The sequence below is a fragment of the Prorops nasuta genome, unplaced genomic scaffold (assembly GCF_024137725.1).
Source record: "Prorops nasuta isolate Cenicafe-Biocafe unplaced genomic scaffold, Cenicafe_Pnas_1.2 PNAS00017, whole genome shotgun sequence".
NCBI lineage: Eukaryota > Metazoa > Arthropoda > Insecta > Hymenoptera > Bethylidae > Prorops > Prorops nasuta.
In genome coordinates this window covers 4,255,330-4,279,549 of record NW_027116814.1, presented here as the reverse complement: position 1 = coordinate 4,279,549, position 24,220 = coordinate 4,255,330, and the positions used below count along the sequence as shown (strand labels likewise).

At 38.6% G+C, this 24,220-nt stretch overlaps 1 protein-coding gene across 1 annotated transcript in view; it reads left to right on the top strand.

Moving 5' to 3' along the window:
• Nucleotides 1-2,719: 2,719 nt before the first annotated feature.
• Nucleotides 2,720-24,220, top strand: part of LOC136779616 (sodium channel protein 60E-like) — a 71,602-nt gene continuing 50,101 nt past the window's right edge. The window contains exon 1 of the mRNA XM_066737301.1: nt 2,720-4,201. Within this exon, the coding sequence (XP_066593398.1) occupies nt 2,720-4,201 (1,482 nt within the window). The remainder of the gene's footprint in view (nt 4,202-24,220) is intronic.

Here is a 24,220-nt window from a genome sequence, read left to right as displayed (position 1 = left end):
CCGAGCAGGAGGTGAGAGAGAAGTTGGGTCGTTCGATAGGCGCGCGCGCGCGTCTCGCGGATCGGCCACGGTGAAGAACGGACAGTGCCGCCACAGCTCTCGGAAGAGACACCCGTGATTTTGCACCCCCGCTAGAGAGCTCGACTCTACCGGACTATACGACGAGGGTGCACCACACGAATTTCTCTCTCTCTCTCTCTTTCTCTTTCTTTCTTTCTCTTTCTCTATTTCTATCTCTCTCTTATTCTCTCTTCACTCTCCTCTCTCTCTCTCTCTCTCTCTTTCTATCACTCTCCTCACTCTGCACTCAACTTCATCCTGAACCAGGATTTCCTGCTCCCGAAACAAAATTTTATCAATTTTTGTTGCTATATATATATATATTTTTATATATATAGCGAATAGTGGGTCTTTAACAGTGCAAAAGACGAGAGGCTCCAGCGAAAAAATCGTCCTCGGTGGTAGGAGTGGTCGATGATCGCGAGTGAACCATCCGAAGCTTTAAGGAAAAGCTCGAAGCTTCGTGCAGCAGCCTGGAGATGCTACCGCTCTTCCTCCTGCTGCTCCTCAGGGCCCAAGAAACATCGGGTTCGAGCTAGACCGGAAGTGGCATCCGAGCTACGATGTAGCTGCGTCGTCCACCGGAAACGCTCCGGAGCTCCGCGATTCATCGGGGTGGTCGACCCACCTTCCGGCTGCTGCTACCCAAAACGCGATTGCAGGAACCAGAGGATAAAGCTGATGGATCACCTGAAGAGATAGCCTCGACTGTGAAAAGAAAGTTAGGAGGGGTTGAGGGATTCTCGCCTGGTACCGCGGTGAAGAAGATGGTATTTTGTTGTGAACGACCGGAAGTCTTTGGCTAACGACACGCGCGATGCCTATTTTCTTACCTTCCTCTACTTCCGGTATCGTCGAGGTGTGAACAACAGTCGCGGAAGATGCCGAAGAACCCTTCCACGAGGACCACGCTAATCCGTTGAAAGGACACGGTACCGAGGGTCGAATTCTTCTTCCGGATGGAATATCCGTGCGTGGTTCGATGGACTCCTCGTTCGGAATAATTACGGACATTTCGAAGAGGGAATTTTGCAGGGTACAAGTGGAACTCTTCGGGTAATCTTTCCGTCAGCCTCTGAGAAATTCCACTGTTCGAGCCGGACGCGCGGTGGCTGGAGAATTGTTCGAGGATTTTCCGGGATTTGGAGTATCGACAACCGGAAGTGATCGAGCGGAGGACGATAAGTTCGGTGTGGCTCGGCTGATTGCCAACAGGAAATTAATCCGAGTTTACCGAAAGTGTCAGGGACTCCCTGCGAAATTACTTTGCGAGAGGAAACTTTACGGTTCTCCGGAACATCGAGCGACGCTTCCTCGGACCGAAAGTTTCGTGCCTGTTTACTCGATATATGATAATGATCGTGATATTGTATACGGGAAGCGTCGCGACGCCCATATTCGTCAAGAAAATTTCCTCCCTTCGGCGTCCGAGTATCGTGGATGAATTGTGACGTAATTGGAAAGAACTCCAAGTGAAAACGTGCGTCGAATTTTGATCTTCTGGAGGAAGGAGGATCGAGCCAAATCCTGAACGCTACCGGAATCCAATGATGACGATTCCTCCGCTTCCGGTGGCCACTGATCAATTTCATTGCCAGGCTGTTAAACTCGGAATGGCCTGTAAACAATACCGCGAGTGCGAGTGGTCCCTCGGCAGTATCGAAGCAACGTGGATGATTCTTATTGTTCGCCAGTGCTGACACGTCGGGAGGAAGGAGAATACAGAAACAATAAAAACGTTTGCGAGGAGTGATGCGAGGAGTCGATGCCAAACAGCTACTAAAATAAATAGTGAATCGGACGTACGTTTGCAGTGAAAGAATAAATTAAAGCAATTTATTTCGCTTCTTTTCTAAGCTAATCTCGTAGCTGGCTATGCAAATTGTTCGGGCCTGTTATAGAATTCTAGGGGGATCCGAAGAAGGAAGAAGCCTGCAGACAGCACTTTGTTGAATTATTCTCCAAGCGCACGGCGCACCGCTAATTCTCTCGAAATCCTTATCAAGTTTACGCAACACAGGTGCAAAAGTTTTTCTAATACAAGACATATGCTCATCCGATGACTGTGACTCGTAGTTAGTGTAAAGTCTCTCGCAATAAATTACGTTAAAATAGTCGATAATATCCTTAGAGAGTTGGGCTGAACTTTGCAATAATCCTATCAGCCTAGAAACATCGGTCATTCTAGTGGGTGGATATCGCTTTTTATAAATTAAATCTTCCAAGCTACCGTTGAAGTGGAAAGGAAGAGAGAGAGAGAGAGAGAGAGAGAGAGAGAGAGAGAGAGAGAGAAACTGAAGAGTCTTTAAACGAGAGTCGTGGCCCCCTCCAGCCTAGAAACTGCAGGTCCCTCTTCAGCAAAGGACAGGTCGATCCTGGAAAACCTCTGGAATCGAATCATGATCGGAAACCAGAATCGGGATGACGCGTCATTGTCCCAAGGAAAGTAGAGAAACGCTTGGTAGGGACAAAGGTATAAGAACAGGAAGAAGGAGGAGGAGGAGGAAAGAGAGGAAGTAGCAGGAAATTAATCGATAGAGGAATATCGAAAATTAAAGAAGCAGGAGGGGGGAGGTTGGAGGCTGGGAGGGACAAGTAGGAGCGGAATGACGATGCCGAGAGATCAGGGATTGAAGAGGATGAACGAGCAGAGGTACCAATGACATCTTGGAGGGGTGGGAGGGAGGGCTACAAAGGACCTCCGAGCCCCCCGAGCGGTTCCGAGGACAACGGTTTTGAGAATCGTCCTCGGGTGGCCGGACTCTACGTGAAGAACCTGAGCAAAGAGGAATTGGACAGCCTCGCGGAAGAGGGGATCTATGGTCCAACGGGTGATCCAAGGGACAGGCTGAGGGAGACCGGAAGTCAGAGGAGTTTGAACCTGGCCGGAAGTGGAAGGGGCCCTGATGTTCCCTTCGGTCCCGTGGGAGTGTCCCGGACTCCGCAGCCACCGAGAAGATTGGCTGCGGAGGACGGGGCTGGTAGCAGCAGGTACCACCCGCAGGAGCCTCTGCATAGACTCGAGGAGTCCTCCAGGAGGGATCACCACGGCTCGCTGCCGTTGGAGAGGGGATCGACGAGGCGCTTGGACGATCCTGGACGAGTCAATGTTCCTCCGGGATGGAGACCTCCGGTACCACCAAGGTCAGGCCTGCTCGCCAAGGCCGGCTCGGTCGACCTCAAAGCCTCGGCGGCTCTCCAAAACGTCCCCACCGGTGGACGCGAGGACTCCGGACTTCGAGAGGACGTCTCAAGGTCGCAGGAGCAGATCTCCGGGTTGCACGAGACGGTTCAAAGGTTACGGGGGCAAGTGGCGAAGGAGCAGAGAGGGGGAAAGGTAACGGGGCCGCCGGTTCCCATCAGGATCCGCCGGGAATCGCCGTCCAAGGTCATGGTGGTGGAACGGGAGGACAGGAAGGAGGACGAGGAGAGTAGGGGGGAGAGCGTTGAGGCGAAGGAGGAGGAGGAGGAGGAGGAGAGGGAGCCATTGTCCCAGGGGTCACCACCCCCCTATCCTGGTCTCACCGAGATGGGCTACTTGGACTCCGAGCACGAGGACTCCTTGTCCCCGCTCTTCCCTAGGTGTACTCTGAGGTCGCAGCTGGCTCGTTTCGGACAATCCGACCGTTCCGGGGAATCCAGCAGGATGGAGGACCCTGCGAGTCCACCGGAAACGTCGCCGGCGACTCCACTTCCGGATAAAGCCGTTTCGCCCAGCACCAACGAGGACTCTCCCGTTAAAAGGATGCTGGTCTCCGGTGGTCAGGATAGCACCAGGTTGCGACCTCCGCTGGTCGCCACCGCCGGAACTTCCGCTGATTCCGGTACCGGCGACTCCGGAAGTGCCGAGATTCAGCCCGATGCCATTTGTACACCCCAAACGGTGCTCCCTTCCGGCTCGAGGACTCCTGCTGCTTCCGGTTCCAGCAAGACCGGTAAACAATCCGTCAAACCTTTCACGAAGGAGAGCCTGGACAGGCTGGAGAACCGAACTGTCCAATTAGTGCGCGAGTACGGCTTTCAACCCAAGAGGAAGATGTCCGTGGAGGACGGTGCTGTGCTACCCAACAAATTCGAGCCCTTTCCCAGCAATTTTTATGGCAGACCGCTCGAAGAAATCGACAACTACATCTATGACGAGGTGAGCTCTTTTTCTTTCCTCCTGCGTCAGTGTCGAAATTCCACTTCGAGTTTTCTTCGATTACCTCTGTGTATAAAATGTTGTCACTCGAGACTCGAGCTTTGTCCTTAACATCTTATTTCTCAAATTGAGTCCTCGATTGTTATTTTTTATTATTGTCACTAAAAAATGTTGTACCAAATTGTTCCAAAAGTATTTACGACTCCTTCAATAGACGTTAAATGATTTTGGAAGTGGAAATTATCATTCATTTTTGGTAATTGGAATTGTACGAGGTTTTTATTTTGACGAAGAGTCGAACGTTCGTGGGACGAACTCGTGGATATTCTCTCAAAGCAATAATTGTATACGACAAGTCACTTTTCCTTTGAAAGTAAGATCCAAGGGTCTGACAGTTGATTGTGCTTCACCCTAACGTCTCGCATAGCAGATAAAGCGAGTTTGTGCGAACAAAACGCGAAGGACGAAGGACGATTGAGAGGGATTTGGCTTACACGGAGTTTCCATTAAATAAAGAATCCCTGTCTCGATTAAAGATGCCAAGTAAAAAAGGATGAAAGATGCAGTGACGAAGGTTGAGGCAAGGGGGGAAGAAAGCTTTCTGTGGCTTTTCAAAGAAAAATTTCTGTCTATTTAAGGAGGAATGTTCGAAAGGCTCTTAAGGAAACTCGGTAAATTCACGTCCGATTTAAAGAATCCCATAATTGCAATAAGAGACTCTCGTTGCTACCAAAGCTTTGTGTCCTTTGTACAATTACATGGAAAGGTTAGTTGAAGTATATTCTTCCATGAAAAGGATGATCCTGTGTCTTGAATAATCGAAGAAAATTCATTGAGAAGTAATTAAAAAAATGATTACCAAAATTCAACGCAAAAGAAAATTTGGTTAAATTCTGACAACACACGTCCAGAAATACATGATGTAAATCACGTGAAAAGTGCGTGTGTTTAGTGATGATGACGAAGAAGCGCATAAAATAAGAACGATTATCAAAGTTGAAAAATTATTTTGCCAATACTTTGCGTTGCTTGTTAGTTTGCAACGAGAAGCCGAGGAATTAGAAAGGAGGACACGACGTTGAGGATCGACAGGACGAAGAGCAGGGATGGATGTATTAGCATGAGGAAGCGTGATCGCTAAATCTAGGATTGTATCTATTGTCGCGAATGCAGCTTCTAGGTGCGAGGATTGCGAGGAAACGTGGCGTGGAATAATTCATGCGACCCATGGAGGTTAGGTAGGGGTCGATTGGTGTGAATAAGGCACGAAGCCATGCAGGCAAATTTCGAAGGTGCCCTGTCTATTGGATTGACAGGTAGTGAGTCGAATTTTGTTATTCCTGATGTGTTAAGACGAGGGATGAATTTTCAAAAAATCAAACTCCAGTCAAAATTCAGTGAAAAATTGACATTATAAAATTGTGTTTGTTAAAATACATAATTTTATACTTTACGTAACTGTATATATACTTGTAAGAAAAGATTCTTCAGCATTTGTGCAATTTATCATTGGCATCAGTGAAAAGAAAATTTGTTTGTTAATTTTGAAAGAAAGTGAAGTAATTTTTTAATAGTAATGATTGATCTTTGACCAAGAAGATTTATAAATGTTAAAATGAGATGAAGCAATAATTAAAATCCTTGTTTGATCATCCTACGTATTTAATATGATTATTATCAATAAAATCTGAGAATAAATAGGGGCAGGATAAACTGATACGTGCATGTGTATGTGCATTTAGCAAAGCGACCATAAATTTGATTGACGTAGAGGAATTAGATAGTATCGCGGAGTAAACGCTCAGGCTTGGTCTCGCTAAAACTATTTTGCTCTGTATCGACAAACTTGAATGACCAGATGCAAATGCCTCGTTAACTCGTTAATCACTCTGTTTTTCTTCCAGAAAATTCGCTCACTCCAATATATATATATATATATATATCTCATCAACTTTCGATTATCTTCCACAAAATAGATTATTAATTAACGATTAAAGCAAACAAATTTAATCCTAATTAATTCTGTGGATGGAAACTCGAGTGCACTTTTCGAACAATTAAATAGTATTTTGCGTGTATTAAATGGGAGGACAGTCGATCGATCTAAATATACAATTGATTTGATGCGAATAGGATAAAAAATATATAAACTATGGATTAGATAGAAAATGCAAATGGGAGGGATTTATTTTGCATAAATAAATAATTAAACAGGAAGTAAATTGAATTTGGTTGCATCGGGAGGAATAAATAGGATCGAAATCGAAGGGTGAGGAGGTGTTTGTGTGAGGTTTAAAAGCGAAGGCAATGGAATTTTTTAAAATCGACTATTGAGATGAATTTGTTTTTTCCTGCTGCTCCTTTATAAAGGGAAATTAGGATTTACAGTAGCAATGTTTTTAAATGCCAAGGGTTTCTATATCTATACATATATATATATATATATATATATATATATATGAAAGAGGAAAAAATCTGGCTGGTAGCAAGGAGAACGAACAGAGTTAGAGCAGCCGGAAGTGGCGTGAAAAGACTTTGACCAAGTCTATTGGAAATCCTTTCACAGGGCGGGATAACTGGAATCCTTTTTACTTGCATGCAAATCGAGAAGGGAAACTACAAGGAGGTACAAGGCTATGCCAAGCACTCGATAATTTTCAGGCCAAAGTAGTCGATGTAACGTGAAAGCTAGTCTCTCTTTTCTACCCAATTCCCTGTAAAAGCTTAAAAAAGCTCAATGATAAGCTGCCTTTAATTAAAGCTCCCTCTAAAAGTACCTCGAGAGAAATAAACTTTTGCATCGAGCAATCATTACATTGTAAAGTGCATTTGCCAAAGCGAAGTGAGCCAGTCAACTATATATATATATATATATATATATATACCAGCAACATTTTTCTCTATTTCATAACTTCATTCTGCTTTTTACTCCATTTGCAATCACGAGTCTCTACTGGTCCCTCGTAATACCACTTTTTATAATAAGAAACACAACAACTGTGCATATTCCGCAAATAATAATTACATTAACTGTCATTATCTCGTTGGTAAATTAACAAAACGAACTCTCTGAATGTATATATACATGCATTATAGTTTCCAGCATTCGAACTTTAATCCCATTTCACGTGGCTCGACTCTGGAAAATTAGAGGCCGAGTTCTGGATTTCCCTAGCCATAAATTAACAGTATGAATGTCCAAGCAAAATCCATTTTGATTTAGGCACACCTCATAAATCAAGTTTATTATTTGCTTTCCACGATTGACACGAAAACACTAGAATTATGTAACAGTATCGTTAATGCCATAATTATCATACACACTACCACCAATTCAGGTACACTCACACTGCACACAAAACCATGCCAGAGTTAAAAGTAGCATATACCCACAAAAATAAAAAAAGTTTTAACATAAAAATCAAAGCAAGAGCTCCAAAATAATCCACCCTCTGTTTCTGCAAAAGCATCAAGAAAAGGGAGATGAAAATCCGATAGAAGTGGAAGAGATAAATGAAAAATCTACAAAGGAAAAAATGCATAAATCAGTGGATATTTCGTGGAAATGGTGGTAAAGGAAGACGAGTGCCATGGTGAAAGAGGAATAGAGGAATATCGTAGATGCAGGGGGGGGGGGGAGACGAGGTTTTTTTGGGAATTCGAAGCTCTTATTGGTTTTAAAGCGGAGCCTTTTTCGAGGGTGAGAGAGAGAGTGTGTGTGTTGTGGTGTGTATCTCTAAACGTGGTGCATGTAGCTGGGCAATTCTCGCGTATTCACGAGTCGGCGAAAAATTAGACGTAGTTTTTTATGCAGCCTCTGAATAGGTCAGAGCGCTGCGGCTGCAGTTGGCTGCTCGTGTGGAGCGGGGTTGAAATGCTTTGAGAGTAAGAGGAGGGGGGGGGGGGGAATCGCCCCTGGATAGATAATATATATATATATATACACATATATCGTCAGCTATTGGTCGGGACAGCAATGCAAATGCTACTCCAGAATTGTGCGTGCTACCGCACTGCGACTAGTGCAACTACCAATACAGTTTAAACGCTTGATTTCGACGCTCGTTCTCAGGCCTGTCGTGAGTGTCGTGACTGGAGGACAAACCTTGAATCGAATATCCGCAAGATGACAAATTGCGACGATTCTCTTCGTCCAACGTAAGTTTCTGCAGCCCAATTTTCATCACGAACATTGGGAGGAGTCGCAGGATCAGGAACAGATGAAGAATATGGGGGGGGGGAGGGGGGGGGGTAAAAGTTAATTTTCAGCCACGTTGCTTATAGTAATCTCGAGTAGAGGGATGGTTCCCATCGAGGTGTATCAGTGGTAGTTTTTGTTATCCTGAAAATACAAAACACTTGGAGTATGGATAATTTTTTGTTTTAGTTTAATAATTTTGTATGGATTGGAGAGTTTTGTTAATTATTCAATTTTTTAGTTTTTGTTTGCGTCGATGTTGATGATCGTAGGGAGCAGGTGCGATAATTAAAGGGAGAGGATTGCGCACATGCAGAGGGAAGAAATTATATGCATTTTTGAAAATGTAAGGTGTGCGCACGCGCTAAAGTTGGAAAAGTAATAATGTCACGCGTAATAAAACCTTATTATCTGGTAATTTTAAAAAGTTTGTTTTTACGCCATATTTTTTTTCTCGCACCATTTACCTCCCTCCACGCTCGCTTCTCCCAGCATTTTTGTAATTTTTCGAATCCTCCCCTCTCCCCTTATTTCTGATTTAACGAGAGTCACCAGCGTCGCCAGTGTCGCCACTGCATCAACGCGTTCGTGGTCGGAGAAACCTACATTCAAAGGTCAAAGGTCGATCCCGACATTGCTCGTTGCGACCGGCAATGCAGACTGCCAAATTATTCAGGCGTCGCTTTCGCAAAACTTTACAATCCACAAGCAGCTGAAAAGTCTTAATTCGACGATATCTCTGCCCTACAGACGTTGCTCCATCTTTTATTATTCATCGATGATAAAACCCGAAGCACATCGCAAACTCCCACACCCTGCACTTGATCTACAAATTTAACGTGCTAAACGTTTTGCAAAAACTGCAAATTTCTAATTTTAACGCGGATTTTCCTTCGAGCTTGCAATGTCTGACCAAAAATAGTGTTTTCTACTGTCGATCACTAACGATGCATGGAAGATCAGTGATAGGAACTAAAATAAATCGGACAAAAAGTTAAACCAAAAATTTATCTTAACTCGATATGGGAAATTAATTTTAAATAAGCACAAAAGTGGTAAAATCGATAATTGGTCGGACGTTAACTCCAAGGGACGAAAGAAGCTGATTCTTCGAGATGGTAGGAGTTTCAGGGAATTTAGTTTTTAAGCTGTCTGTAGAGGTGCAATTTTGTTTCATATCTTATACATAACGATGTTTGCATTAAGAACTATTTACAGAATCTCGCGCAATTTGCATAATGAAAAACGTCCTTTGCACCAACTCGCTGGCTTTATGGGAAGACGCGACGCAGTTTGGGCTTCCAAAGTGCAATTGCACTGCACATGATATTCAATGAACACTGGAGCCTATTGTACACTGTAATTATGCACGAGAAACGAGACCTTAACATTAATTAAAACTCGAATGCTGAATTATAATTACACTCACTTATATATATATATATATATATATATATATATATATATATATATATCATAATTCAATATATACAATTTCAAGTTGAGTTTTCTAGCTGAATATTGTTGGAAACAAACAATGAATCTAATTTAATTTAACATCAATCATGCATCACACACACGTTTGTTTCAAATGCTTTTTCATTACTACATTATTCGTGTGATAATTACGTGACTGCTTTGAGTCTAGTAGAAAGCTTTTACAAGTTTTTAACAAATATGTTTATAGGGCACTATATATATATATATATATATAGTATTCAAAAATTTCATCGACTGTAATAGTTGGTAATAGGATGAGAAATGTGTTTCATAATTATCCAGCAAATTATAGGTCGAGAAATTTTTCGAAACTTCCTCGACATAATCGTAAAATACGAGAAGAGTTCTCGTAATAATATCTGACCGCGCAAGCTGGTATACAGGTAGTCTCGTTTTTCAGGACCTCATATCGTGCTTCTGGATAATGGTCGACGTTACATTGAATAAAACATAAAAATAATTCAGCTACGAGTTCTATTGACCTGGACTGTCACAAGAATCAAAAATCGTTGCATTTCAGTTTGAAATAACCGAGCATTGTATCAGTGGATAAAAGAAATGACACTGGGAGGATAAATTTAGAAAATACTGAGAAATCTGAAGTATGAAAGAAACGTTTCGTTAATTCAAAGAATTTTATAAATAATAATAAATATCTAATTTGGATCATTCGACATAAAAATCACAACAGAAAAATATAATTTATTTTTTCTCTCTTTCACATTAATATCTCTTCGATTTAACCACTGGATTTCATAAAATAACTTGGTTACCTACTACACACGTAATTTATATATCAAAAGCAACTGGGAGAAAGCAGAGATTAATTGTTTTCTATAAATTATCAAAGGCTGCTTAATTATAACGACGTGACTATAACCATTTTGCATGATGCAGTTGGAAAGCTACGAAATAGCTACCAAGGATCAGTCAGTTTAACTTATACTCGTACAACTCCATAAGAACACAGCAAAGTAGAGATAATTTTCCGGAACAAGCCACTTCCATATACCAAGGTTAAATAATTTGCTTTCTCAAATTTGCATATGCACGAAAAATCAACGAGGAAACCGGAATTTCCTTAATAAAAATAATAATTACACGCGTAGGAGCTTTTACGTGTGTCGTATATAACTCAATAAAGAGAATCACTGCTAATTTACAACAATGACACAGACCTAAACGACGCACCTCGAAAACGTCCACTTTCCAGCTCCACGTTTGCTCGCGATGATCAAGCAATATTTCCTCGTAAACACTTTCAGGAAAATTCATTCGAGTCCCTTACAAATTTTCCATCTTTTCATTGTTATATATATATATAGCTGTAAGTTAACATGGTCAAATAATTAAATCAACGTTTGATATATGGATGAAAAATTTAATATATATTGGAAAATATGTAAAAAATTATTTATACACAAATTTGTTAGTATTCTATATAAATGGTAACCTACAAAAACAAGAATTTACAATGTTAAGTATACTGCAGCTTTGCAGTGTATATTTTTATCGATAAAGAATTAAGGATTATATATTTCTTTATAGTCTGAGTGGTCTGGGGTAATAGGAAGATGTTGGTAAGGAAAATCTGTACACTGTGTGTAGTTTGAGTGGATCTTTTTATATAAAAAGATAATCCTCGAGGTGAGCTGATAATCATAGGAAAGAAAACTCGAAGATTTCAAGGGAAAAGCAGCTTTTCCGGAAGGAAAAATCAGACACAAATCGAAAGTAATAATCCTGGATAGTGAAACTCGTTTAAATGCAGTACGCGGAGGCCACGTTTTCTTCTTACTCCTCCTTCTCCTCATCCAAACAGCTTAGTGCAAATAACCGAAATCTTGGATGCTATGTACGAGTTATCAAAGTTTTTTCTCAATATCCTCGACAAAACGCTTTGCACAGGTTACACTATTGTACCGTTGAAATCAATTTTACTGCATACGCTTTATTTACTTTGCTTAGCTTTATTCTCGCGAACCTAGTGAAAAAAACGAGATTTAATCCACCCTAAAAACTAAGTAAAAAAGTTATCACCCTACTCTTTCGAAGGGGAAAAAACTATTATTCTTAACTTTATTTTTTATCGAATTTCTTACAACAGACTGTATGAATGATAAATAAAAAGAGTATTTAAAAAAAAATTGTGCTGATGCAATCTACTTTAACAGAATATATAAAAAGATATAGGAAAATCAATAGACTGTATGTTGTAAGTTTTTATTTCTGGATTCTTCCTCTTAGTTCTTCTATTTCTAAATTGGCAGAAAAATATTAATAGCTTGTATCAAGTTTATTATTACAGACGATACCCAGTAGTTTCTAATTAGTTTGAAATAAACATTTTTCATACTATATATACAGGTATAAAATATTGATTTTACGATTGACTGCAACAATGATTGATCGAAATTAATGACAGCTTTTTAAGAAAGTGCAGTGGGTAACTTGCTTTTCAACGTGTATATATATATATAAAGTATAAAGACCGACCCAGATCTTTAGCTGCACATCTCTAAATGCAAAGCTTGCAATTAAGGCATACTGGAACAAAGAGCGCAATACGCCGCATACAAAAGCTAGGATAAAGATATCCTCGATGTGCTTGCTGAGCTGCTGGGTCGATCGACAAATTCATATTTCGCTTTGATACCAAGCAGAATGCCTATGAGACATTGATGAATACTAGCAAAAAAAAAGAAACACCAATGTACAGTTTAAAGAGTTGCTTCATTGTGCAACAAAATTTTAACGTGTGAATAATGTTAATTAATTATTTCATTTCGAGCAATTTTTGTACAATTATCAGTTGGAATGAAAATTTTACTTTGGATCAACCAAAACCTCGTATTACTGTATAGGTATCAAAAGATTTACAGAAATATTCAATGTAAATTGACAGACAAGCTTTTAATGAAACTTTTACATAAGAACAATGCGTTTAATAATTCATGAAACTTTTGAATAAAATCAAGAACGACGCGTTAAAAGATATCTTTGTGCACTGCGAGGGTGATTGTTATTTAAGCCATTTGTCTCTTTTGAAAGCTCTATACATGATATATTTGTACTCCTGGGGAGAGACTATATTTTTAATTCTTTCATTTGTAATTAATGTTGATTAAGAAAATATTAATTAGGGTTAATTTTGTTTACCTACCAAAATCAATTAAAGAGAGAGATCTACACTTATATATTTTTATTGAAAATAATTGGAAGAAATAAAAAATGAGGAAATTAAATAAGATATTTTATCATTTTTAACAAAGACTAATTATACATTAATATTAATTTAAGATTTAGTGCTCTCGATATTAATGTTTAGGTTTATTGATGGTCTTTCGATGGTTTGGTAAACTGTCTGATCAACGTCACGTTTATCATAAACTTTAGCAATATACAATATCAAGTTAAAATGCAATAATCACTTATGTACCCATACTAGTGTTCGTGCCAATGCAACTTTGTCCTAAGTGAGATGCTGTGCTGATGCAGGATGCTGGTTGCCAGTTTTCTTGGAGAGTCCATGAAATTAACATTTACTCGTTAACTAGTTAAAACTGATGAAATAAGCTTACTAACAACCTTTAATTTTCTAAGAAGAAGCTAGAGTTCTCCAATAGTAACAATTTATTTGAACAAGACTCCTCGATACTGAAATTCTAGATTATGAAATTCAACAAAACCAAAGATATAATTTAATGAACTTATTTACCAAATCATTTACAAGAATCATTGAAAAACAAAGACTGGCTAAAAATATTAATCGAAACACAAAATTTTAACCAACTTTCATTGCAAGGTTAACATAATAACATTGATGATCAAAGGTTTTAATCTTCTTCATCTGCTTTTATCGTTTTTCAGTGAAATTAATCATGCATCGACGCTTACGACGACAGTGATACTAACATAGCATAAAAGAGACGTAAAGCTGAGTAACTAACTCGAAGATATTCCGCTGTTGTCCTTCAGGGCACGTCTAGGTGATAAAAGTCCTTTAACAGGATATTCATGGTGCAGTTTCGTCATAATCCTGCGGCGTCACTGTGACGGTCCCGAAGACAGCACGCAGTTCAATATTGAAAGCAAAAAGAGAGAAAAAACTCTCCTCGATTTAAATAATGATCAAATCTGCCAAAAAGTTTATTTCTAATTAACAATTGCACGATTCCAGCAAAGATATTACCAACTAAATAGTTAGAAAGTTATTCAGCATGGAATATCATAAAGTAAGCCCCAACCAAGTTTCTCAGCATCTCCTGCGAGGTTTCTGCAACGTTTCTGGTCTCTTCAAAGGTATTCGTCCTTACAACGAGCAAACTTCTTCATTTATTCAAGTTTCATCCTCGTTACATTCACATGGATTTCGTAGTCTTGTAACAAGAGCTTTTAGTCCTGTTTCCTTGGATATATCTCTCGAGCACGAAATTTCCAGTGGAACAAAGTTTGTACTCGATAATACGATACAAACACACCATCAGCTTTCTGCAACCGGAAATGACGTTCGATCATCTCAACTCTTCAGGAATACCCAAACTGCACGAGTGTGAGATATGAATTTGTCCTGAAATCTTGATACTTGGACACTGAGCCTGGATGACATTGAATCATGGTCAATTTGAGATTCTTGCAACGTTTCTGGACTCTTAGAAAATATTCGTTCTTGCAACGAGCAAACTTCTTCATTTATTCAAGTTTCGTCCTCGTTACATCCACATCAATTTTGTATATTAGTCTTATATATAACAAGATCTTTTAGTCCTGTTTCCTTGGATTTATTTCTCGAGTACCAAATTTCCAGTGGAACAAAGTTTGTGCTCGATAATCCAATACAAACACACCATCAGCTTTCTGCAACCGGAAACGACGTTCGACATCTCAGCACTTGAGGAATACCCAAACTGCACGAGTGTGTGAGGTGTGAATTTGTCCTGGCATCTCGATACCGAGACACTGAGCCTAGATGACATTGCATTATTGTCAATGGAGCATTAATTGACTCGTGCTGGGTTGTCGATAGAATCGTTGGATACAAAGGCAAGCATGTGTTTCAATGCTGAAGACACCGGAAGTGTGTCAAAGATTCTTCTTTACCGGGTCGTCGAACGCGAATACAAAGGATTCAGGGTGAAATTAATTTAGTCTCGTCCTTGTTTGTATTTTACTTGAAATCTTTGCGAAGGAATGCTTAATCCCAATTCACTGGAGTATCAAGAGTGTGAATGGACCTTTATATCGTTGGAGTTAAAGTGGGGGAAGACAGCAAAATAGCCTTTGATAAAGGATCGACAAAAATTTAGTTTCGAGGCAGATGAACAAAGGAGAGAAGAAGTATCGAGTGTACGCAACTTGCTCTACTGTTAACAATTACCTGGCCTAAGTGGAGGATCTCGCAATAGGAGGAAGTTAATAGGAGGCTCGATAGCTGAAGAGATAACAATGCTGAAGCACGAGAAAACATTCGTTTTGGAAAATGCTTTCTCGTTAAAAAAATAAACCTATATATAAATTCGTGCACCAGGGACGTAGCAAATTAAAATTATATCGTAATCAACGTTTTAAATTAGAAACTAATTAAATTCTATTACATCTAATTATAAACATACGCGATCACAATTTCTAAAGTAACCAATTTTTTAATTATTTTGCAGAACGATGGGTCGGGTGCACTCTGTACAAACCAAATAATTTATTTATCACCCTCTGTTTTTAAACGTTTCATCGTTAATCATTCAATAATTATAAGAGAATCAAATTTACTCGAAATTACAAACATACAGGATTATACAGATGAAAGTAAAATATTTATTAAATATTAGAAAACTCGATGTTTTCAGATAAAGAGTTACGATTGCACAAAAAAGAATATTTATTATGAATTACAGAATTTTTTTATTCCAGGCTTTTCTTTAATCTTTGGAATATATACGTTGAAAAGCATCATCGTTATAAATGAAATTTGTAGAAACATTAGATGGTATTGCTTAAGAGCATTTTTCCAATTGCATTGGCAATCTCCTTATTTCGTGAAACATTGAAGATATGGAATTCCGAGGTCTGGCAAAAGAAAGATTTCGGTCTGAGTGTGGGAGGATGAGAAGGGGGGGGGGGGCAGATACAAATGTTAGGAGGCTCCGAATGGTTTATTATTTAACGCGAGTGGAAATCCTATGGACTCATCCGTTTCGGTTAGCTGCTGCATTGCGTTGAAATTGCACCTTGTAAAAAGGGAGATATCGAGAAATTTTCTTACTTTTAATACACACGTGTGTACACACGTGCATCTGTACCAGGATTCGTATATTTTACTGAAAATAATCGCTGTACAAAGTCTTGCATTTGTACAGGTATACACTAAGTATATATATACATATATCTATATATAGATATATATATATCTATCTTATGGACTGTCTCTTTTTCTACCAACGTCCTACCTCGTTTTCCTCTTTCCTTTACCAGCATGCCACCCCCTCCCCCCTTCTTTATCCAATTGCCCGACCTACTTTTCCCTCTGGTGATTTTCTTCTAATTTCCAGCTCATCTAATTTTATGCGCCATTGCTACTCGGAATGATCAGGAAAGCTTTAAAAAAAATGGTCGATTTTTATCGTTGCAGCGAGAATATTAACCTTTTACCTTTCACAGTAGCCTTTTCCATTAAATAGTCTTAATTTTAGTTCAGTCTCAACAGGCAAGTGCGCGTATATATATATATATAAAGATTTAATTACTGTGTTGTAAATATTAAAGCAGTTTTTTTTGGAAAGTGGAAAGAGACGAGGGAAAAATAAATTTATAACGAAGTAATGCAGTCGTTTTATGTGATTTGGTTAGAACATTTACACACTATAACTTGTCATTTACAGGACTCAAAAGTCATTAAATTAAAGAGCAACATCGAATGGTGGTAATCAGAGCTAAATTTACACTGCCTGTCTTGCCAAAGCAAAGAAAACTCTTAAACGAACGAATAACCATTCGAGCCACGTAACGTTCAATCCCTCGTAAAAGTTTTAAAACTGAATTTTGCAAGATCCACAAATCTTTGGTTAATATAAAAATGGATGAGAATTTTTTTAGCTGTTACACATAGTCACATTTTCATCAATAGTACAAATATTGCTCTTTTACTCGAGAATATCACCATTCTCGTTTCGATCAACCTTATGGAAAGTATAAAATATAAAGTATAATGCAAAATGTAGTTTTTACACATAAATCTACCAGGCTTCGTTTCAAAGATGGGTATTAGTAATTTCCTTTGACTCGTTAGATTTATTATCGTAATAAAAAATCCAAGTCCTTATTCCTACAATATAAAACTTGTCAAGGGTTGAGACCTTTAAGAAAAGAAAACTCGAGGACTGCTCGACTTGAAAGTTAAATGGAGCTTTGCTAGAAAATCGTGCTGATAGTGATAACAGTCTGGTTGGTCGATAAACGTACTTTAAATACACAATATATATACTGAATGTTCTTTTTATAGATCATTTTTTAAAGTAGATAAAGTGAAAAAACATTGGACTATATGGAATAATAAAAGAAAAGTTAAAACCAGGGAAAGCTTCCTGTTTTTACAGATAATAAATCGTGAAAAAGCGATCAGCTTTGGCTAAATCAGTGGTTCTCAATTAATAGAATGGATTTTATAGCCAACTTTATTGGAGGAACGCAATTAGCCTCCAACGTGGCGAGGTATCCGAAGGATTAAAATTGAGATGCCTCAATACTAATGGCTTTTAGTAATTAGTGTTAAAAGAGGGGAGCAGATCTGGGTAAATGGGTGAAAGAAAATAAGTCTGAGGAATTGTGGAGGGGGAGTGGGAGTAAGAGGGATAACGAAAGGTGCGGAATTGTGTTGATAGTGATAGCAGCGATAACAATGTGTGTATGTCGATGTACCGATAATGTGCATGTGTGTAATTTATTGCTGTAATGAGTATTGAACCAACCACGAACAATCAGTAGGTAATGGCATGTTCGACTATTACTCAATTCAACTGTTCGATGCTTTTCCAAGTCATTCTCTCATAGTCCATTTCATTCGCTCTATCTTTTCTTTTCTCTTTAAAAAAATAGACTCAATTTTCTGTGCCTTATTGTCCCTGCTTGGTACGTTCTTCAACTATTACTCAATTCAACTTTTCGATACTTTTCCAAGTCATTTTCTCATAATCCACTTTATTTGCCCTATCTTTTCTTTTCTTTAAAAAAAAAGTATCAATTTTCTGTGCCTTATTGTCACTGCCTTTTCTTTGTCAATTAATATGAACTGAAATCGTTTCACATTTTCTTTTTAGGATTCTGACCAGTATAACCAACTTGCTCCACGAATATTCAGCTGTTCGATACTTTTCAAGTGATTTTCCCACAATCCATTTAATTTCCTCTAACTTTTCTTTTCTCTTAAAAAAAAAATATCAATTTTCTGTGCCTTATCGTCCTAGCCTCTTTATTGTCAATATCAACAAAACTCGTTGCACATTTCCTTTTCAGAATTCTAACTCGTATAATCAACTTACATCACGAATAACACTGTATTTTCGTTAAACATCTTTGTGTGCACTTATTCACCACTAGATTTACATGAAAAACTGGGATAAAAAGACAGGCTCTTTTTATCAGATGGAAGAGTGTTAGATTAATCAACCACTCTATAAATCATATTGGTGCGAGTGTACTGGAAATGAGACAAAATGATCGATCATCTTTTCAGATTAATTTAGAAATAAATAAATAAATATCCAGTAATTAATTAAGGAGCTAGTCCAACTCGATCAATGATCGAGGTTTAATATCAAGTAGCAGAAGCCTGAAGACTGCTTTGATAACGAAGGTTTAAAAAAATACCTTCACATATACGAAAGTATGAAAAATACTGCTGTCGATTCGTGTAAAGATAATCGAGAAGCGTTTGCAAACCTCGTGTGTCCCCCACGGTCTCTTCGTGTTTAACTTGGACCAGCTTGTTTAATTAGCGCACGTGTTACACAGCGTCGATTCGAGGCACGATATTTAGGTCGATATTTACAGGTGTGAGGGTACGGTGTGGCCTTGCATAAAAAATTCTAATATCTTCGATTGTGCAAAACTCGAAGAAAAAATTAAATTTCGCATTCACCCCCCCCCCCCCCTCCCCCCCTCCCCCTACGACCTATACAATATTACGTCACTAGTATATAAGCAAAACCCACTAACTTATCAAAACCCCGACAAGATATATTAATCGAGCCACTGTCCACAAATCCAATAAAAAAACCAAGTATAATTAAGAGAAAGCTGAAGCAACACGATCAATGAACGACGATTTAAATTGCAAATTTATCGAGGATCTAAATTTGTTTGTTTTTATCCACCTGTTTATGCATCTAGCATCGAACGTTACAAGTTAAAATAAATATTTTCCAGTCACAGAGAGAAATTGCAAATGGCCTTCGAAGTTGGCACCTGCGCAACATAAAGCACATCCAACTGATAGTGTATACAGGCTGAAAGCACGTGACCTGAAAACCGTATTACATTAAATTCCATTTAATAGCAATTTAATTTTTACAAAATAATTGCACAACACTTTTTTACTCCCTTTATTTCCCCTTTATACCGTTCTTACGAGATTCCCTATACTATAGCTTGCTGCAGCCAGCTACGATCCAATGAATTATTACACAAGTATCGAATATTCCGGATACAGTAATCCATACAGCGTTAATATTTACGATGCAAAGGTGGACTGAACGTTAAAGACTCTAAGCTTATCTCGACTAATCCCAGTGCACGTAAAGAGAGCGAGAGGAAAGGAATTTTGGAAAATTTTCAGCATTTATACACGTAATCCTTTCACTGTTCCACCATTCACTGAACATCGATTGTTTTCTCTTGGAAAAAATCATTTATCAAGAGCAGTGCTATATATATATAATTTGAAGATGGAATTTTTGGTGATTATAGTGCAAAATGCAAAATTTCAACCAGGAAGAACAATTTTTTTAGTAATGTAAGAGAATCCTGAGGATGTTTTTGAGATATATGTGGAGGATTGGTGCATTTTCTATAGTTTGGTCGAAACGTGGAAGGAACGACGTGCGTTGGAAGAATCGTGTATAATTTACGCGGGGACGCGTGCACCGGAAAACTTTGTGGAGGCGTTCGACGTTGACCTGGTTGATTGGTTGGTTGGTGCACGTGTTGCTCGTGCAGACCATTGAAAGCTGCGATCGATATTGGTCGATGCAGCCAACGCACCCTTACGTACCCCTTTTCCTGTATATCCGACTGATGCCAGTACACCTGCTTGCCTACGCCTATAGTCTATCTCTATACTTGCATCAAGTACATGTATATATGTATGTGCAGTCGCAGGTGCTTATTTGCCTGCTTATGCCTCGCCAACAAATGCACGAAGAGACTCCAAACCTATACTCGGCGAAAAAACGTTGGTTCGACTCTGATCTCTCTTGGAACCCACCCAAATAACGACCTTGAATTTTTTGTTTATATCTCAAATTTACCTTTTTTTTCATTACACATTTGCAGTAGTATTAGAAAAAATATATTTTTGATGCAGATGGGTTTTTTTCCGATGTCTTGGAGCTTTCGTGTAATTTCACTTACATCTCGATGTTTGCTACTTTCTTCTCCACATCCTCGTTTGTTTCAAGAAATCACTAGGAAATTATATCGAAATTTGTACCACAAATATCGATGTCCATGCTCCGCGCTCCATTTCAGCATAATTTCGTTTCTAGGCCAAATATTTGTTTTATTGGGATCTACGTGGAGCGTATCTTATCAGTGAGTTATATCGAAACGAGAAGGCTTCGGAAAAAAGCGCAGCTTTGTTTTGTACGATAATAGCGAGGCAAAGTAGCAATTGTATTTTTTCCGCTCAGACACGAAGGGATTAGAACTGCATGCAAACTTGGTATTTCTCTTTTGTTGGAGTATAAATTGCATGGATGGCAAAAAATACATATATATATATATATATATATATGCAATTATTGCCAAATTTTCTACTCTCTTTTTTTTATCCTCGCTGGCCCAATGGACGCGAACTCGAGGAACACGAAGATAATGGATTTGCTTGCTTTCAGCGAGGTCTCAGCAATGTTTTCACTGCAAAACGTTTATACTCTTTCTCGTTTTTCCATCGACCGTGTCCCCGACAGCTTTTCGCACGAGACAATATTACATAAATATAAATTGTTAAGCTCAAAGCTTTCGTGACGCTCCTTGCATTGAAAGAAGCACGAAGGCGAGTAGATGCTCGCTGCTTGGTTGGCTGTATCACTGTGCTGCTGCTGCTGCAGCTTGCAAGCTCTGAAAGCATTCCCTTAAGGCATATCCATAATGCTCGTACGTCGAATAATAACTGCTACTTCCTACTTGCACGTTCCAGATTTTACCTCATTGTCCTCGAGCAGACTTCGTAATGATTCCTAAAGGATTGTTTCGCAGGACTGAAAGCCTATAGGCTTCGGTGAATATATAACAGCCTGGAATGCCTTGAAATGGAAAATTGAAATTAAGTAAAATATATATAGGTCTGGTGTTATTGCTGGATTTTTTTATCGAATAAAACCAACATTCACATTTTTTTTCTTAGGTGAGTCTTGTCCTGATAATTATTTTATATTCGGTGATCGATCAATTTGATTTACAAGTTTATTAGATACTTAAAGGCGGGCTTGTTTAACGGTTTTATCACTGGAGACTTTAAGTTATATATAAACAGTTTAATTGATCGAGTAATTAGGGGAAAAAATTCCGGAGTTTTTTGTGAAATTTTCTAGGAATCAACTAACTTCATTTGTTTGACTCCATTCACGCGAAGAGAGGAATGGGGCAAATTGAAGCTTCTCGGTAAATTCGTTCGTGTCGGAAGGTGAAGAAGAATAGAAAGCACGATGAAAGAAGCGTAATGGATTCGCTTGATTAAAATAGCTTGACAGACTCGGGGCTAATTAAATTCTCGTAATAAATTATCATGTTTGGCCAACAAAAACTTTACTATATTTCTTTGAAATAATCCAATCCTGTCATCTGGTTATTAGTTTAGTTTTGTCTATAAATCCAGACAAAAATTGCATGTTTGTTAATCGTCGTCGAAGAAGAATCTTGAGTTTTATCGAGGAAAAAATGAAAGGAACGAAAAGAGGGATCCACATAAACGAAATTTGTCAAAGATCCATCAATACGAAACGCAAAGTGGCTTTTTGAAAAATGATATAGAAATATTAGAAAAGTTTGATACAGTTTTTGGAGAATTTGAAATATTGCAGCTTTACCAGATGAACCCTTTAGCTGGTCAAGGAGAGTGTACGCAAATCCAGTAGTATAAGTTTTAACATGACCCGACTCCTTCGAGGAAACTCTGTATACGCAAACTGGATTCTTCGGTTGAACTAACTTTAACAGCAGTGTACGAAATTGCCTCGCATAAATCTAACGGACGTTCGCGGCTGCGAAACACATATTTTGCTTGGACTTGTATAAAAATCCAACGAATCATGCGAGCATGCGAACGCGTCGTCTGAATTATTTAATCAACGCTAATTTCTCTCCTCCTTTTTAATTCCATTAAAAAAAATATTTTTTACCACGCCCCTCCCCTCTTATTTCAATTTCTCACTAGAAAAAACGCAAACCAGACCACAGATAAAAATTAATGTTCGTGGAAAAAAATTACCTTCAAAAAATCATCGTTGACAAACTTTCCTTTTACATCGGAAGGCAGGAATTTAAAGGGAAGCGAATAAAAAATATTAAATCGATAAGCTACGTCCGTAGAGAGTGTTTACTGCTCGAATATATACACCAAGCTAGAAGAGACGATATTCCTCTACAGTGTTCTTGCTGCTGTGCTACAAATTTTATTTCCAGTAAAAAATATTTACCTCGATCATTTATCTTCCTCTACATCCATTCACGACTACTGGACACTAGAATCATCATTCTGCTGATTGGAATCGTTGCTTCGATTATAATCAGCCAATTGTAAGAATTCCTTGTAACGTTACACGAGTCACAGGGGTCTTTTGTTCAATATCAATATTTCTCCGACCTACTTTCAATGTTAACGCTTTAGATATTTTCTCTCGGATCCTTTTCAAGTACAATTCTATATATATATATATACTCGAGAAGATACGAAGGCCTATAATATTTCACACAATCGCCTGGTTTTAATATCGAAAGACAGTACCACTAACACACACGTTATAATAAATGAAAAAAATATTAAACCATCATCAGAGCAGCTTTGGTATAAAATATATATATATTTCGCATTGACTTGGATTTATGGTAATTCCGTGGGTGAATAAATTTTGCTATATGCTTCCCGGAGATAAAGTGCAGTTGCATGGTTCGAGGTGGAAGGCTGGACTCTGCTGTCTCTGCCCTTTTTACGAGGAAAATATAGAAATGTTACATGGGTGACCGTATAGGCTGGTTGCTTTCACCGCGGTAGAAAAATATTGATATTTTATACGCAGCCCACGGACGTTACGTCACGCTCGAGCTCTCGTGCCGTATTAAGTATGGCGGCCATGTTGGTACCAAGTAGTAAAGAGGGTGTATGAGGAGACGGAAGAAGCGAACGAAAATGCTGCACGCAGGACCATTGAATATTTTTTCTACATTTATGTGTACATATAGACAAGTGGATTATCGTTCTTGGGACAAAATAATTAACTGTGCAAAAAATTTTATTCGAGACATTTTAATTAATTTCGTATAATAATCTCGAACAGGTGTAGAGAACTCCCTATTCTGAGTCGAGTAATTTTTCAAGTAATAACATTTATCAAATAGAGGAGGAATTATAAACGAGGTGTGTTAGAAAAACACGAGTGATTTGCTGCGATAGCAACAAATTCATTAGCGTTGCTCGTTTACCTTAAAAGAAACTTAAACGGCTGACCAGTTTAACTCAATTTCACTTTCTGACAAGGTAATTGGTATCCTCGGTTAAGCATGCATCCTTCGAGAAGAAACTTTTGAGTGTGTGCGAGTGTGTAGGTGTGCGGAGGGTGGTTCTGTGTTGGGGAATCTGCCATAACTTGTTTGTCGTTTGCACGACATTTTCTTACGTATATGAGTTTGTGGACATGTTTTAGTCAACATGTGTGTGTGTGACTTTGAATTATCCTGTAAGGAACTGAAAAACAGGGTACAGCAATGAATAATTTACGTACATGTTACATTGTTGAAGGATCGTGCTCCAAGTCGTGTAAATCCCTTCATTATTTGTAATTTCAGTCAATTAATCAAATTCTCCTCGTTATCGACATTAAATTGTAAGATAATTA